Source organism: Haliotis rufescens, unplaced genomic scaffold (genome assembly GCF_023055435.1).
Source record: "Haliotis rufescens isolate VD_foot unplaced genomic scaffold, xgHalRufe1.0.p SCAF_18, whole genome shotgun sequence".
Lineage (NCBI taxonomy): Eukaryota > Metazoa > Mollusca > Gastropoda > Lepetellida > Haliotidae > Haliotis > Haliotis rufescens.
Genome location: NW_025963868.1, coordinates 20,197,062 through 20,214,071, shown reverse-complemented (window position 1 = coordinate 20,214,071; position 17,010 = coordinate 20,197,062). Strand labels below are relative to the sequence as shown.

Sequence of the window (17,010 nt, the reverse complement as noted above, 5' to 3'; positions counted from 1 at the left end):
CGATGGAACATTGATAAGTGAAGTGTGAAAAACAAACAAAAACAATCATATATTTCAGCTCCTCTGATGATTTTTAGAAGTTTCAATGTGCAATTCGTCTTCAAATTAAACCTAACATTGTCATGATGTATTAATCATGTAATCAGAAAAACGAATTTGTGATATTTATAGGATTTAATCAGTGTTATCTACCTGACATAACAAATTTGGATTCAGCGAAATATAGGATATACGAAGCCCTTTTTTATTCCCGGAGTAGCGGTACCAAACATTACTGTTTATGTGGACTTCATATTTCGAACAAAACAATCTGATGTCTGACAGAGCTCATTCGGAATTTATTAACTTTGATAATTCCCCAAGTAATGTGTTAATAAAAGCGACAAAACCCTTTCCATATTAATAAGAAGTCTCTGCTAAAAGCAGAGTCTATTGTACGATACTGACCATCTCATTTGCATGTGTCTATAAATCTCTATCACAAAGTGATCAAACCAAGCGTTCGCGAAAAGGTGAGCATATCCTGCCCCGCCGGTCACCAGTCACATGCACATGGAACAAGTCAAAATAGGGAATTGTCTCGGACATAATTTTGCCCTGATGAGTCATGAGTCCTCCACATGTGTATCATCTTCACCTTATCGTTCAACAAGTCCAAGTTGTCAGTGTATGATGGCATAGGAAATGTGTATCTGTATTTACCAAATTTCAGTTTTCACTCATATCGTAACATTTCCACTGAGGACATGCCATCATGGTAATCATATATATTAATATTCAAATTCAACATGAACAAAATATTACATGTTTCTATTCTTTTGGATCGTCTTCGTGGTGCAGGAGATGGATCGTCTGCACGGAGAATCGAGGAACAGTGTTCGATCCTCTGGCCTAGTTATACTAAAAGGGGCTAAAATATAGTATATACCCTTCCTGGCGTTAGGCATTTATAGAGGATAAACAAGGATTGGTCGGCTCGAAGTCTGTGTGCTGCATCTGAGTGGGGTTTCCATCATATTAAGCTGTGTCATTGTATCCCAGTTGGCAAACAATATACAATTATATTATAAATCCGGACTAGTACAAACAGACAGACAGTGCAGCGATCTTGAACACCATGTTAATCGTAATCACCTCACCTCACTTCGTAACTTTTGGAGAAAGGACTTTCAGTAAAGAAAACAATATAATATCAAGCTAGTGAGTATACGAGTGGATATTGTACGCCATGTAGCAAGTTCTTACTTTATCACGGCAGTCTGAAAATGATACCATCTGGACCAGGCAAACCATTGGTTGATAGAGTGTTCAACGCCCAAAACCGTCGAGGTACAAGGACATACACTCAACAAGGTGAGACCACCCGCTCCTCGTGACCTCTCAAGCCAAACACCCCGAGGGGTAGTTCTATGTTAATTAATTATGAAGGGTCAGGTTTAATTTGTAACCTTTCTTGAAATTCGATATTTGGTGTGTGTGAGTAAGTGAGTGAGTTTGGTTTAACACCGCTTTGAACAGTATTCCAGCTGTATCACAGCGTCTCAGCTCAATTTGTGAGGAAAGTGATGGAGGTCTTAGACGTTTACCATAGCTGTGAAATCCACAGGTATTGTGCTGACAAACCTAGAAACATAATCGGGGCGAGCCGGGATTCGAACCCACAATCATAAGGATTTGTACACTGATATTTAGAGGCCATGTTAGTTGGTGCATCATATCCACGAACAATCAATCGAAGAAACAAAAGAAAAAACAGAAAGAAATAACTAACCTTCGATGATGTTAATATTTTTCAAAATTTGTTTGTTGTCGATAAGGTCAGCGCCTACATGAATATGAAGCCTGTACATAAATTCGCTTGCCTGTGGTGTAATTCAATACGAGAAGTATCACGTTTATGCCATATTTATACACGTAACGATTATATATAAATACATGTTGTGTGAGATACTGTTCTAGTTGCCTTTTGTTGTCAGTAGATATAATAACTGGTATGTAATGATTGTTTAAACTATTATTGTTCGCTTAATACCCAATTTGCATTTCGTCTTCATAAGGTATCTGTTGGTTTTGCAAATTGGTCAGATTACTTTTTTCCAACGACTTGCACAATGTCTTTGGTGTACTATAACCTTTTACACGTGGCATTTACGTTGACGTTCTTAACAGCAGATCATATCGATGAAAATAGTACAATACAGACCGCCCGTTATAAAGCAGACGTGTCAGAAAATCCTCATATATATGCTTATATAGCTTAAACATATTACTCAGTCATATTAATATAAAAACAAAACAAATTAAGTTGTTGTAATATGTCTATTACTTTCAGTAAACATTGATATTATATATACATAAACATATATATATCTATTGCTTTCAGTAAACATTGATATTTACTGACAGACAATAGAAATGTAACACTATTTATCACATTTCTAACACAAAAACAGATACCATTTCTTAGGTCGGATGTAACCGGCTAAACTACAAAGACCCACCAGTATTGTTGGAACAGGTCGCTGCAGTAACACAGGAACAGAATAAGAACATGACCATGGTCCGACGAACAACTATGAACTCATTCCTGTGGCACCTGTTGTTGAAGTAATTGGAATCAGTATTCGTATCCAGTGTGTTCTTGCTGTATTAGGCTGTACCATGAGTGATGCTGAACATTTCCTATGCACGTGTTACTTATTAGTGAGCAATATACTGAAGAACAACGATCACATAATACGTTGAAACACATGAACAAATGCCTATAGAATGTGAAAACACTTTTCATCATAATATCTTGTTTTAAACCAGAAAACGTGCAGTCAGTGTATGATTTATCAACCACCCATTTTCTAGTTATAATACATACGAGGACGTATAATAATCAACTACACTTAGGATGTGATGTACATTTAAAAGTGATGCAGGAGGCTATCAAGATTACATGAATTCCCTTGCTCACAGCACAGCATAAACACAAGGGTAGATGCCTTATCATAACACTACTGTCATATATGATAAATAAGAAGAACGTATTAATATGAGGATCAAAAGTAATGTGATCATCGATCAATTATTTTCTTATGCGAACATAACCCAAGTAAAGAGCTTACAAACAACAATATTGATAAAAAGAACGGGTGACTATTTTTTCAGAATATGCACGTTAATACGGTATTCTTATCGGCACATTAAACACCTGAAGTGTCTTCCAAGCATCATGTTTAACTGATGAAGTAGTGGTGATATTAATGTGTGATTAATGATTTAACACTTGCAACATGCTTTTTTGTGATCGACTCGGTGCATACATGTTTGTAATGTCATGACCATCGAAACCAAGCAATGGTCAAAAGACCTTGACATACGTTTAATAAATGCATAAGTTGGAATAAATAAAGGTATGTGGAACTAAAAAATGGTCAACGTAAGAATATGAGAAGGTGCAACGCTGAAAACTATTTTTCTATTTTGAAGCTGATCATAACCAAATTATGTTAAACGACGCTTTATTCGAATGGCTGCATCTGGACTTTAAACCAAACGCAATAAAAGTTCCTAAATCTATATATTGTGTGCATGTGCGATAGCATTGCTAGGAATATGTCTGCACTATGCTTAGATAGATTCAAGCTTGACAGCCGGCCTTAACTTGACGATGTTCATATATAACCATCCAAGTACATACTGAAGCATTTCCAAAAAATTAAACTGTTTCACTTTAAGTTCATCTAAGCGAAGAAAAATTGAAATAATAGTAATAAGCGAAATGCTGCTCTTTAAAATCTCACATTTACATATTAAACCCCTCCTATCAACCTTGAACAAAATCTCCATCTTCAGATGTTTAGGTTTTATTTAGATGTGCATGCTTCGTTTTACCAAGTGTAACAAGTGGAACGTGGATTGTAAAAGATAAACCTTAATTACACACATTGTTATTTTCCAGCGTCTACATGTACATTCAATGAAATATACTCGTGAAATATGCAATTGAATGACTTACAGACAACTGTCGGACCTCCGTCATCGATCCAGGTGACCATGACCCTGGCGTTGGTCACGTGACATGTGTATGTCAGATTTAAGTAATTGGGTTTCATAGGTGAAATAGAGTTGGGAGTTGGTATGAATATCTATTTATAGTTGCATGTAACGCTATCTGAAAAATCTAGTAAGTTTGACGACAGTTGCAAATTATATAAACGATGACATTTTACTTTTGCCGATGGTTTTATGCATGTGTTGAACGAAGTGACTTAAAACATGCTCTGTGTTATGCTTTACCAGATATTTGACCAGTGATACGCATGAGAAGGATATTAATACGGAAAAGGTTGATTTCTGCAGAAATACTCTTTGTCTTTAAAAATGTATGCCTTATGATCAAATATATAAACTGCAGATCGGTATGATAATTTGTATCCATTAAATACATGCTGAACTCTTTCTTGGATGGAAGTGAACCTACTATTACATACGAACATCCCCTTCCTGTGTATCATAGCAATTCCAACATCTTTATAACAAACGTGTGTACAAATCAACAATGCTCTGCATTGTCAATATACCAAGACTTACAGTGTTTTTTTTATGGTAGGATGGTATTATGTCCATAATATGAAAACTTAAATGATATTTGAATGAGAGATGAAGGCTCATATCACCTATATTATATGAAAAAAATTCTTTCAGAGTCTGTCCTCTGTATAAATTAAGGCGCGCACTATTTCAACATGCTAAAATTATATTGATTTCAAGGGAAATATTTGATCATTTACGTTTTCTTAAAAAAAGAAATACATACTAATCAGTGAGGTAACGTTCATATAATTTTAAACGCAGTAAATAACGGTCACGTTTGTACCTCTCTTATAATACGGTCTTTATTTATGTATATGTGTCGGCCAAAAACACTTTGAATTATCTGATTGAAAGTATTAGTGAATACTGAATTTTGTCTCATCCAACTTGCATTTATAGAACATTTTTCAAGGATTTACTTAAATCAAAACGTCGATAAATTGGACAGGTAAAGATATGGAAACACGAAATAACTGATCATATATCGGTCATTGTATTTTGTAAATACTTTAGAACTGGTTTATTTACTCCAGTATATACGTTTAATGTGGTTTTATATGTTTAAATAATATGGAAATGGGTCTGAAATTGTAGTTTGTGCATGACTAGTTTATTTATATGGCGAGTATTCCCACAATTCATGAATTTCACACACACACACACACACACACACACACACACACACACACACACACACACACACACACACACACACACACACACACACACACACACACACACACACACACACACACACACACACACACACACACACACAGAGTTATATGTATTAAGCGTACTATGTAAACAGACATATAATCAGTACTCAGCTGAAAGTAGATATGAGCGTACATTTGTACCATAGGTATATCTAAATAAATACGACGAAATATTTTATATTTTCATATGAAAGCTCTGCCATCCATTGCCCATTGTACGAATCCGACTCTAACATGAGCCTGTGTTTAGGAATCACTATCAAATAGTGAAACGTTCATGAAATATGTTAGATTATCTCTTGATGTTTATGCACACACCATTTATGGAGTTTATTGTTAACTGTTTATTTATTACACGTATACCATAACATTAATCGCACTATGTTACGGTATTATGATTTGGTATAATAATGATCAGAACATCGAAACACATTGTTAAAAATTAAATTGATGCCATCTCAAATTTATTGGCCTTGTTTATATGTGTAGACATATACATTGTAATTGTCCCACAGTGTTGTTCTGCTTTACTGTAACAGATAATATTTTAATCATGATACGTTACATGTGTTCGATTTGGGGTAGTTATGAATACTCTTTTATCTACATTGATGTATATTTCATAAACTTGCTAGTTTGGTTAAAATCTCAGTTTGCATGTGCGTATGTGCTTAAAAGCATGATTCTGTGAATAACAACAGTTACTAAACAATGATGACTAAAATGGGACGTATAAAATGCTTGGTTCACTTAAGAGAAGGACTTTGAAGAAATATTTGAAATTATACGTTAGGAGAAACAAGGTGATTTTCAATTTATACTTTACCTCTAAATATATCCAAATGCAATATTACAACACATAACTGTAACCTTCTGCACGTAGTAACGAAAGAGCTTTCTTGATAAGTAATCTCTGCAACATGCGTGGATGGTCATAATAAAGTCGTACTATTTTTACGTTGTATTCAATATTTTCTGCTAACGATCAACAGGTAATATTTCGAATTGTATTTCTTATGTATAATTTACAATTACGATTAAACCATATGACAGATTGATTTCTTTAATAATTCTAAATAATGATTGAAAACACAACAATCATCAGTATCGTTTAAACACTCATATAAAAGTATATGTGGTAAGTTTCAAATATTACAACTAGCATTTAATCCAATGTAATTTGGTGAATTTAATTGAATTAAATTTTATGTGTTTTTTATACTTTTTGTAAATTTAATATGGACATGTTTCTTTTCTCACTTCATTACAAGCTATAGATGTTCACTATCTATTCCTACTGACGTCAGTAAAAAGTAATTGTCTCAGGAATATACTCCTTGACTTGAATATAACATTTATTTGTTATTTAATAAAAACTAAATTTATAGTACTTTAAATATTTACAAAACAATTATAACTTAATCAAACTGATCAAATCTATTTAGCTACTAAATATGTTTTAAAAATAAATTGCGATTTAATGACCGCAAAAACAAACACAAACATTTTGGTTGTGATCATATAGCCATATATTTGGAACTATCTGTCATGTTTATCCAAAGAGGACGAAATATTGTTATGTCCATGATTGTGTGTTGCATAGACTTCCAGGACGGATTATTAAGGTCCATTAACCGGGGTAATAATACGCATTGAGCATGATATCTAGAATGGGGAAAACCGCCATACAAATAATAATAATAATAATAATAATAATAATAATAATAATAATAATAATAATAATAATGTCAAACCTTTATTCCCTTTTTAAGTAAATATATTTCTATATTATTAACGCGTCTTCTTGTACGAATGGACAGTTACTTTCTTGGAATATGATAAGCTGGGGGTTAAAACAAAGTATACAGATTTAAAAAAATGTAATTGTTAATTGAAAGAAGTGTCATTAAATTTAATTATGTCTGTGTAACCATCACTCATTCCTGCAACAGTTCGTAAAAGTAATCTGTGGCTGGGTAATTTTGAGTAAAATGAATTGGTTCAATGAAGACTGCGGTAAAAATGAATTTGCAACCACATGCTCCCTACCATATTTGAAATGTACATTTGTGTCGAAACAAAGCAAATGTATTTATAAGAGAAGATGAAAAAAATATGTTTAATTTTTTTAAAGTTTTAAATAAAATTATATTTCAAAAGATATAACCATGCAGAAGTATTCTTTAAGTGCTGACAAAACGCCAGTACAGTTCAATGTTTTAATATGATATCGCTAACTTAAAATATTTTACATGCTTACCCTTTTCGCGAAAACCTGCTATCATCGCTGATTTTCAGTGATATATTCCTATAATCTTCTCCGCTAATTTTGCCCTTCCCGCCCAAAGGAATCTGTTTCAGCAGATAATCGAGACTGGTTATTCTCTGGGGTTGACGTTTTGAATTTATCAAAGTTTTAACTTGAAATGAGAAAGTATGTTTCACATGTTCTTACTTTCATATCCTTCGAATGTTAATAAGTTTCTTATGATGCTTTCCGCCAAGATTTGCATTATTTTGTATGTGGTATTTGCTGCAACGTTTTTGATAAACACGTACGTGAAATCATGGATAATCTTTAATCGTTTTCTGTCATGGATGGCTTACGCAGCTATGATTCTGACACGTGTTATTTTGCTGTTCACATGATCAAGGGGATTCCTGGAAAGAATCGGTTCCTATGTCTCTATTATCATATATGAGTACCCTGGGATCACAATGTTTTAGCGTACGTGTCGCCGTACCCGAGGACGTGGGAAGCTGCTCATGCAACCTGCGACTAGTTTGCATGGCTGAGTACATGTATTTACAGGCCGCCGTGATAAAGTTTGAATATTGCTGACAATGTTTAGTCAACAAGAAAAGACTACACATAGGAACCTTATCCAAGAGAGTAGCTCTCTTGATTCGGTGCTGTCTAACTCCTCTGTCTAATGCAATATTGTTTTTAGTTTTCAAAATCAGTGCATATTCAGAATAATAATCTATTATAAAATTTTGTCTTTCGGGAAAATTGTCTATGGTATTAAATTGTATACTTCAGATTCTCATTATTTAAAGTATATATTGCGCAAGCATTTCAAAGGGAGATAACTCGTGCGCGCAACGTTTCTTAAAAAATCGTGGCCCTTTGTACAATTTGTATATATTTAGAACAATTTAAGACAGTAACAGACACTAAAACATTATAATAATTATAGCATCCTTCCGCATATCCAGTTTTGTAAAGTTATTATAGTAAATGAGGATTTCAAAAGTACAGTGTATCTCCGAACTAAACGCCAACGTTGAACTGAACGTAACTTTGAACTAAGTGATCTAATCGTAACTCACAACTAAACGATAGAATAAAATAGAACCCTTTCTCCTTGTCAATAAACTCGGGTTTTGCGATCATATTAAAAAACAATTCAGCTGGGCGGCGGGGCTGGTTATCCGAAAGGCTTGGAATTACTTATTTTTATAGCCATTCTGATGTGAATACACTGGAAAAAATAATTTTAGATATTGGTATATTTGAGGTTTTCGTTTACTTGCCCATATTATATTTAACATTGCAACGAGCCACATGGAAGTGTATATACATCGTCGAAAAACGGCCTATTATAAAGGGATAGTTATTAATAGGAATCGGTTCATCTCTATCATCGCGGTATTTAAATAGAATGAAATGAATTTATATAAAACTGAAGAAAATATATCTTTACACCTAAGTCCATGTTAACATGGGGCGTTTGGGAGCTCGTGTTTAAACCTGAGCTGGACATATCTCTGGTTCGGGTTCGTTTCTCACATCGCGTGAAGGCCATTGGTGACCCCGCCATGATATGTCGCGGATAGTGTTAAAATAAAAGCGTAAAACCTTATTTGCCTACTCATCCATTCATACATATACAAACACAGTGACTAAAACGAAACTACCTTATTTGTATATGTTTATGTAGATTAGATACTCACTGATAATTATTTTAAATCATGGCGCTTATTTCATAGTAACTTTGTGTTACAGGAGAGGGAACGTATTTAAGCCTTTAAAAGTGTTTCCATGCATTCCAGTCCTTTCATATGAACTGGACCGATTAAAAGGAAAAAAGATTCTTTCTACTAAAATATCGTTAAAAAAATAACACATTTTATGGTTGTTTTGAATTCATGCCCTTTCCACCAGTGAAAATCAGATCAAACAGATTTGCGTTTTTTGTAATTTGAAACATACACGTTACAAAAGCATGAATTACCATAACGATAATAACAAACAAATAATATATAAATAATAGTAACATGACTACTCCATCCCTGCCATTCAATCAAATACAAACGGCTTCTTTAAATGATCCAACATTCCAAACAAAAAAGGATTTTGTTTACGTAACATCTGTATTGAGGGGCGATGTGCACGTTTTCGTTAACAATTATTATATTAATAAGAAACATAATTTATCAAGCAAGTTTGTTTTATCCGAAATTACGAATTCAGAAGAACGATAATGTTAATAGCCAAATAGGTGTTGACTGCCAAATTGTAATCTATTCTACAAGAGATATAAGTGAGTGGGTGAGTCTGGTTCGACGCCGGTTTGAACAGTATTTCAGTTACATCACGGCGTGTCAGGTTGATATGAGAGGAAAGCCCGACGTGATACATGTTTCAGACGTTTTATGACATTCTCCAGATATGTTTCTTTGAAAGTAATTATCGTCGGATCTTCGGATCCCTGCAAACCAAAGGAACAACTTTGGTGCAAGGGATATGATATTAAAGATGATATAGTCTAAAGTACTAGTATGATATTATACTGATAAGAAGGTTTGCGGTTTTGATGATATATTTTAACGGTAAAATATATTTTGTTTCAGAACTTCCGTGGACTGATCGACTGAGGACCGGACATGGCGTAAGTGCAGGAGTATTCTTACGGAAATAAATCTAACTTACTTCTGATAATTTTTATTTATACAAAAACCCTCCGAATTAAATATCAATAAATATATTAATGTGTTCTGTGTTTTCATTTTTGTTACCATTCCTTTGATATATAACTTTTAATAACACTTTAATTACTGTGAAGGTGTTCTCTTTAATTACTCAAACCATTGATCAGAGTCCTATTTAATTAATAATACAAGACAATCTCATGATCCATTATTTGTTTACACAGTCTTTTAGTAATCGTAAACATCTATTTTACGAATAATGTGTTCCAGAAATATGAATATGCATTCGCTTAGTACATGTTGAAAAAAAACAACTAATATATTTCTCGTACGATATCATTTCCCCTGTTTTCTCCTAAAGACTGTGACCACTAACGGAACATGTACCAGTAATCATTCTGTATCCAACACAGGGGTATGTGGTGGGGTTGGGGTCACATAAATGTTCGAACAACAGAATTCAAATCATCTGTCTGTCCTTAAATCGTCTTTCCAAAAGCTACATTTACTCTTTGATTAGTACTGTATGTTACTATTATATCACTGATATATCCAACTGTATCTACACAAAAAGCTCTGGAAGTTTAGTTTTTCGGTTGATCTTGGGGCACGGGTGGCATTCGACACATGCTCGACAATTCGGCCGGCAGGATCCTCTGATCTTGGGTTGGAATGCCAGATTGGATTTGCATAAGATTCCTGGTTTGTCAGCACCAAGTGTACCCTTGTGCTTCACCAAAGTTTTAAACATCTAAGTCCTGCATCGTACGTTAAGATATAGACGTTGAAAAAAATATTTTAATCTTTTGTTTGATGAAAATATCCTTTAATATATAATAGAAAAGACCCCTGGGAATATCTTCATTTCCTGAAACTGACGAAATCTAAATAAACTTGCCCTGAGTGTTGTTGCCTTGCACGTGAGATTTCGAATATAATGTTTTAGTGACTGTATCAGACACTGTATCAGACACATTCGCTAATGACTGTTTTATCTCTATGGAGCTTATATCGCTATCATGGGTGTTCAAGGGAGAATTTAGAACGTATGACTCTATGATGATATTGTGTGCACGGGACATTATCTCGTGATTTAAATGATCGAAACTGCTTCGTCACGATACCTCATGTGCCTACGACCATCGAGTAAAATTGATAAGGAGCAAAGATATGACAGACACATGACAAGGCAGATTTATAGTGTCTGCACGAAACCAGGTCTTGTGTGGCAAACCATGCCATCTGCTGGATATACAGGTGGATATACACTATGCCTTCTTTTAAATGCCAATCATTATAGCACTTTCCTTTCAATATGTTGTGTGATAACTTGATTTAATCTGCATATTTTAAGTTATTTCCTAAACCTAATGAAAAAGACTTCCTATTTATACCAAAAGGTAATTTTGACAGGACATATTTTTATTTCCAATATACAAGTACATATACAGCAATAAGCATTGTCGTTGTCACAATAAACAATGTCACAGAGTATTAGTATTATAAACAATGTCACAGAATATTCGTACTCTGAACAATGTCACAGCGTATTCATACGATAAGTAATGTCAGGGGGTATTCATTAAAAAAACAATGTCACAGCGTATTCATACGATAAGTAATGTCAGGGGGTATTCATTAAAAAAAACAATGTCACAGAGTATTCATACGATAAGCATTGTCACAGAGTATTCCTATCACAATAAGCAATGTCATATAGACCACAGAGTATTCAAACAAGCATACCAAACGTGTTTGCATACACATACAAGATTATTCAAATCTTGATCGTGTCTCGTTTTGTTAGGTAATATTGACAACCGTTATTGCTATGGACAATTGAAAATATTTATGTGTCACATATATGTTTGAAATGTGTACAGAGATTTCTAAGGTCGTTGCTGCATCTCGTTGTACGAAATAAGAATGCTAAACTAGAAGTACAGGGAAAGTCAGAAAGGAGAGATAACCGTGATCTTTGGTATTTGCGAAACGAGTATGGAAATATGAAATAAAACTGGCTTGGTTGCAATTTACAAAAGCTATATCTTTTTTTACTGAATAGAATTCTAAACTTCATCTTTGAATTTGTGTAAAAAATGGTCTTTTCTTTTTCTACTCATTTTACATATAGCATTTGAAGGATTATTGTTGTTTCCTTTGAAGCCAAATATAGTATTGTCCTGAGTATAACTTACTTTTTCTTCAATAATTGTATTAAGCCATACTGACGTATCTAATCGTTTCGTCTATAAGTTATTATGACTAAGTTGTTGCATTTTTTATATTTACTGTGCGCAGTATATCTATGTAAGCAAATGTGAATTAAAATGAAAAAATAATTGATAACAAATAACGGTTGATAAACAATTATGTACAAGTATATAATATGTCCTCTGCACTCTCCATGAAAGGCAGTAGATGATATGTTGTATATTTTCTGAAATAGTAGTGGACTTGCTATGTATTCTTGCTGAGATACATAGGTAATAGTAAAATGTTGTATAATCGGCCAGAGTAAAAGGTTGGTATAATATTAAAGAGCAAGATTTGTGGTTTTGGAACTAGTTGTACCTCCTGAGAAATAGCAGTTGATATGTTATTTAGTCACCCCGAAGAATAGCAGTTGATATGTTATTTACTCCCCCGGGGAACAATAGTTGACTTGTAATTTACCCGGTCCTGATGAATAGGAGTTGATATGTTAGTTACTCTCCTGAGGAATAGCAGTTGATATGTTATTTAATCTCCCTATTGAATATGAGTTGGTATAATATTTGCTCTCCCCGTGGAATAGCGGTTGATATGTTATTTAATCTCCCTGAGGAATACTAGTTGATATGTTATTTGCCCTCCCTATTAAATAGGAGTTGATAACATATTTACTCCCCAGAGGAATAGCGGTTGATATGTTATTGAATCTCCCCGAAGAATAGCAGTTGATATGTTATTTATCATCATCATCATCATCATCATCATCATCATCAACGTTTAAGGTGGAGTATCTTAATTGTTTCAAAGCCGAGTTCTAATTGATCCATCAAACAAACTGGAAGATACAGAACTATATCATACCTGGCGAAGGCCTGATCTTAAACAAGAAATAACCATCGAATTACGGAGGTTTACATGATGCAACATTGTACGATATCCGTAATTGGACATATCAAACTTAAACGTAAGTTTACCTTTCTGTGTTTTTATTTGCGTTTCGTTATAAAAACCGTGAATATATTTCGTTTGTTTGGTGTTTCTGTGTTTGGCTGAATATGTAACGAGGTCCAACGTCAATCTTAAGATGTGGTATAACATTCTCACTCATAACGGATTATATTATGGGATTCGGAAACCTCATTTCAAGACTTACATTCACGACGTTGGAATTCAAGTATGAAGGAACACCCAGTAAACTAATGTCATCAATATGGGGATGATATGACCCAACTGGGTGTAAAGTGTTCTGATTAATTAAGTGTATCATTGTTATACTCATTGTATCGAACTTTTGTTTGCTGTCAGTCACATCAGCGGCTGCATTGTCGCACATGTACATTCATCCACTCACTGAAAAGCTTATGACACACGAACACACACCTGCTGATTCAGTAACAAGGCTGGTGACCCCTATCTCCAATGTCTTAGATATCTACCTCAGAGCTAGCATAGATCACCCGCACCCAATCCCTGGTCGTACGAGGATAAATTGGATACAATTGCGGATACAGCATGTGCATATCGCGCTGAAAAAGCGGGTTCGATTCCCCAAATTTGAATCATGTTTTGCTAGAAGCGACGTATAGTTAAACATGTACCCATTAGTTTATCAACACTAACATATGATGCGGTGGGAGCGGGTGATTACATTGTTCGGGTTCGATTTTCCACTTGGGTAGATTGTGTCCAAAGCCGTGAAAATGCTGCAATAGAATAGATGAGCTTGTTTTTAGGACCCACAAACAAATAGTGAATCACCAACAAATGGTGTTCACGAAGAGGTGAGCGTATCCTGCCCGTCACAAACAGATGCAAAGGTAAGTGATTTGTTCACCTGAACAAACAGGGGAACATATGGTACAAATCAAAATAGTGAATTGCGTCCGACATCATAATTGTCATTGCATTCACCCGAGGTGATAACTTGAGAAAACCTTGTTTTATTCATTGCATTCACCCGAGGTGATAACTTGAGAAAACCTTGTTTTATTCATTGCATTCACCCGAGGTGATAACTTGAGAATACCTTGTTTTATTCAATGCATTCAGTCGAGGTGATAACTTGAGAAAACCTTGTTTTATTCAATGCATTCACTCGAGTGATAACTTGAGAAAACCTTGTTTTATTCATTGCATTCACCCGAGGTGATAACTTGAGAAAACCTTGTTTTATTCATTGCATTCGCTCGAGGTGATAACTTGAGAAAACCTTGTTTTATTCATTGCATTCACCCGAGGTGATAACTTGAGAAAACCTTGTTTTATTCAATGCATTCACCCGAGGTGATAACTTGAGAAAACCTTGTTTTATTCAATGCATTCACCCGAGGTGATAACTTGAGAAAACCTTGTTTTATTCAATGCATTCACCCGAGGTGATAACTTGAGAAAACCTTGTTTTATTCAATGCATTCACCCGAGGTGATAACTTGAGAAAACCTTGTTTTATTCAATGCATTCAGTCGAGGTGATAACTTGAGAAAACCTTGTTTTATTCATTGCATTCACCCGAGTTGATAACTTGAGAAAACCTTGTTTTATTCATTTCATTCACCCGAGGTGATAACTTGAGAAAACCTTGTTTTATTCATTGCATTCAGTCGAGGTGATAACATGAGAAAACCTTGTTTTATTCATTGCATTCACCCGAGGTGATAACTTGAGAAAACCTTGTTTTATTCATTGCATTCACTCGAGGTGATAACATGAGAAAACCTTGTTTTATTCATTGCCTTCACTCGAGGTGATAACTTGAGAAAACCTTGTTTTTTTCACTATATTCCCTCGATATCATAAGTTGAGAACGGCTTGTTTTATTTCTCTGGTCACTCGAGATGATAAATTGATAAAAAATGGTGTTTTTTACAACAGTCACCCGCTGTGATAACTTGAGAAAACCTTGTTTTATTCATTGCATTCACCCGAGTTGATAACTTGAGAAAACCTTGTTTTATTCATTGCATTCACCCGAGGTGATAACTTGAGAATACCTTGTTTTATTCAATGCATTCAGTCGAGGTGATAACTTGAGAAAACCTTGTTTTTTCACTATATTCCCTCGATATCATAAGTTGAGAACGGCTTGTTTTATTTCTCTGGTCACTCGAGATGATAAATTGACAAAAAATGTTTTTTTACAACAGTCACTCGCTGTGATAAATTGAAAAAAACCTTGTTTTATTTAGAAACATTCTTGGTTTATATATTCAGGTACATACGGTGATGAATTGGGGAAACTGTATTTCAGTTACAATAATCAACCGAGATGAAAACAAAAGAAAAACAAATGCCGTTCTTATCACATCCTCCGGGCTAACAAAGGCAAAGGTTTGTGCTAGTCGGGTATGTGCCGATTTTATAGTGCTAGCCCACTGAGATACCATGCTGCAGTTTTGACACGAATACCCAACGCGTAGAACATAAAACCGAGATGCAAGTTCATCATCAAAGTTGCATTATTGATTATAAAGTATTTAAAACAATCGAAATGTGACAAAATACATGCATACTATCAATACATCTGAAGTCTGTGTTAGCAGTTGGAAGAACACGAATACATGACACTTCTTTCTCAAGCCGATGAGATAGGAGGGGATTTAAGTAAGTCCACTGGAGGTGTAGTGATTACAAAGTGCTGGCTATTGTGACACAAGCAATACGACAATCAAGATATCCGTAGTGGCTGGTGATGTGATTATAGCACAGTGGAGTACCGGGTGGGTGGGTAAGATTGGTCTTAGGACTGTATCATATTTTGCTGAACTATCAATTTTATGTAGATTAGTTTCATGGCTTCTGGTAGTTGGAACCCTTATTATTTTGTAGCAATCGCAATATGTGACAATTCCCATTATACATGTAGGATATTTAATAACCTTGCAACATAAGACGTTATACCATGACGACATGTGTCGATATCCATGATTTCACCCACTTGTTTGCGTTTCCCAGATTAGAGCAGCCTGACCTAAATATGAATTGCGGTATGAAAGACTATTCACTCAGTATACGGTGGCCGAGGAATAGGGGACACAAAAATAAAAGCGACAAAACCATTTCCATATTCACAAGAAATCTCCTCTGAAAGCAGATTCAGGTGTACGATTCCGACTGTGCATGTGTTCATAAGCATGTTTTCATGAATCACTTTAAAATAATGATGACACCAGGTGTCGAAACGCGAACAAAAACCGGCATCGACCAAACCAACGGGGTACGACGACATGCTTCATTAGAACAATTACAGGCGTGGTAAGCCTTCGAATGTCGCGAAGTAACTGTACTGGTATAGCGCCACGAAAAGGACAAGGGGTTTATTTTGTCCTTGGACACAAGTGGTTCCTCTTACATGCTTTCCTCCACACAACGAGATTGTATTTAGTGTAATTCAATTACTGCCATCATCTAAATAATGTCCCAGTTCTTACATCATGTCTAACCATTTTCTGTCAGTCATGGCATCCCATCATCAGTTGTGAAATCGTTGGTGGCCATTGTCTGTGATTACTGGGGGCGTTTCAGTGGATAAATTAAGTTATATCCCACTGAAAGGTGATAT

The 17,010-nt window shown here is 34.9% G+C and overlaps 2 protein-coding genes across 6 annotated transcripts in view; one reads left to right on the top strand and one right to left on the bottom strand.

Annotated features, from left to right (window-relative positions):
- Window positions 1-4,403, bottom strand: part of LOC124147998 — a 434,301-nt gene extending 429,898 nt beyond the window's left edge. For 2 of the 3 annotated variants that reach the window (XM_048398387.1, XM_048398385.1), the window contains exon 1: window positions 4,007-4,400. The gene's annotated coding sequence lies outside the window, so the exon portion shown is untranslated. Of the gene's footprint in view, window positions 1-4,006 lie in introns of all 3 variants that reach the window. The other variant, XM_048398395.1, reaches the window with a different exon arrangement.
- The window catches only part of LOC124148000, a 261,572-nt gene that overhangs the window by 158,182 nt on the left and 86,380 nt on the right, over window positions 1-17,010 (top strand). For all 3 annotated transcript variants that reach the window (XM_046518913.2, XM_046518914.2, XM_046518915.2), the window contains one exon: window positions 10,161-10,198. In XM_046518913.2, coding sequence (XP_046374869.2) covers window positions 10,194-10,198 — 5 coding nt within the window. In that variant the 5' untranslated portion in view covers window positions 10,161-10,193. The remainder of the gene's footprint in view (window positions 1-10,160; window positions 10,199-17,010) is intronic.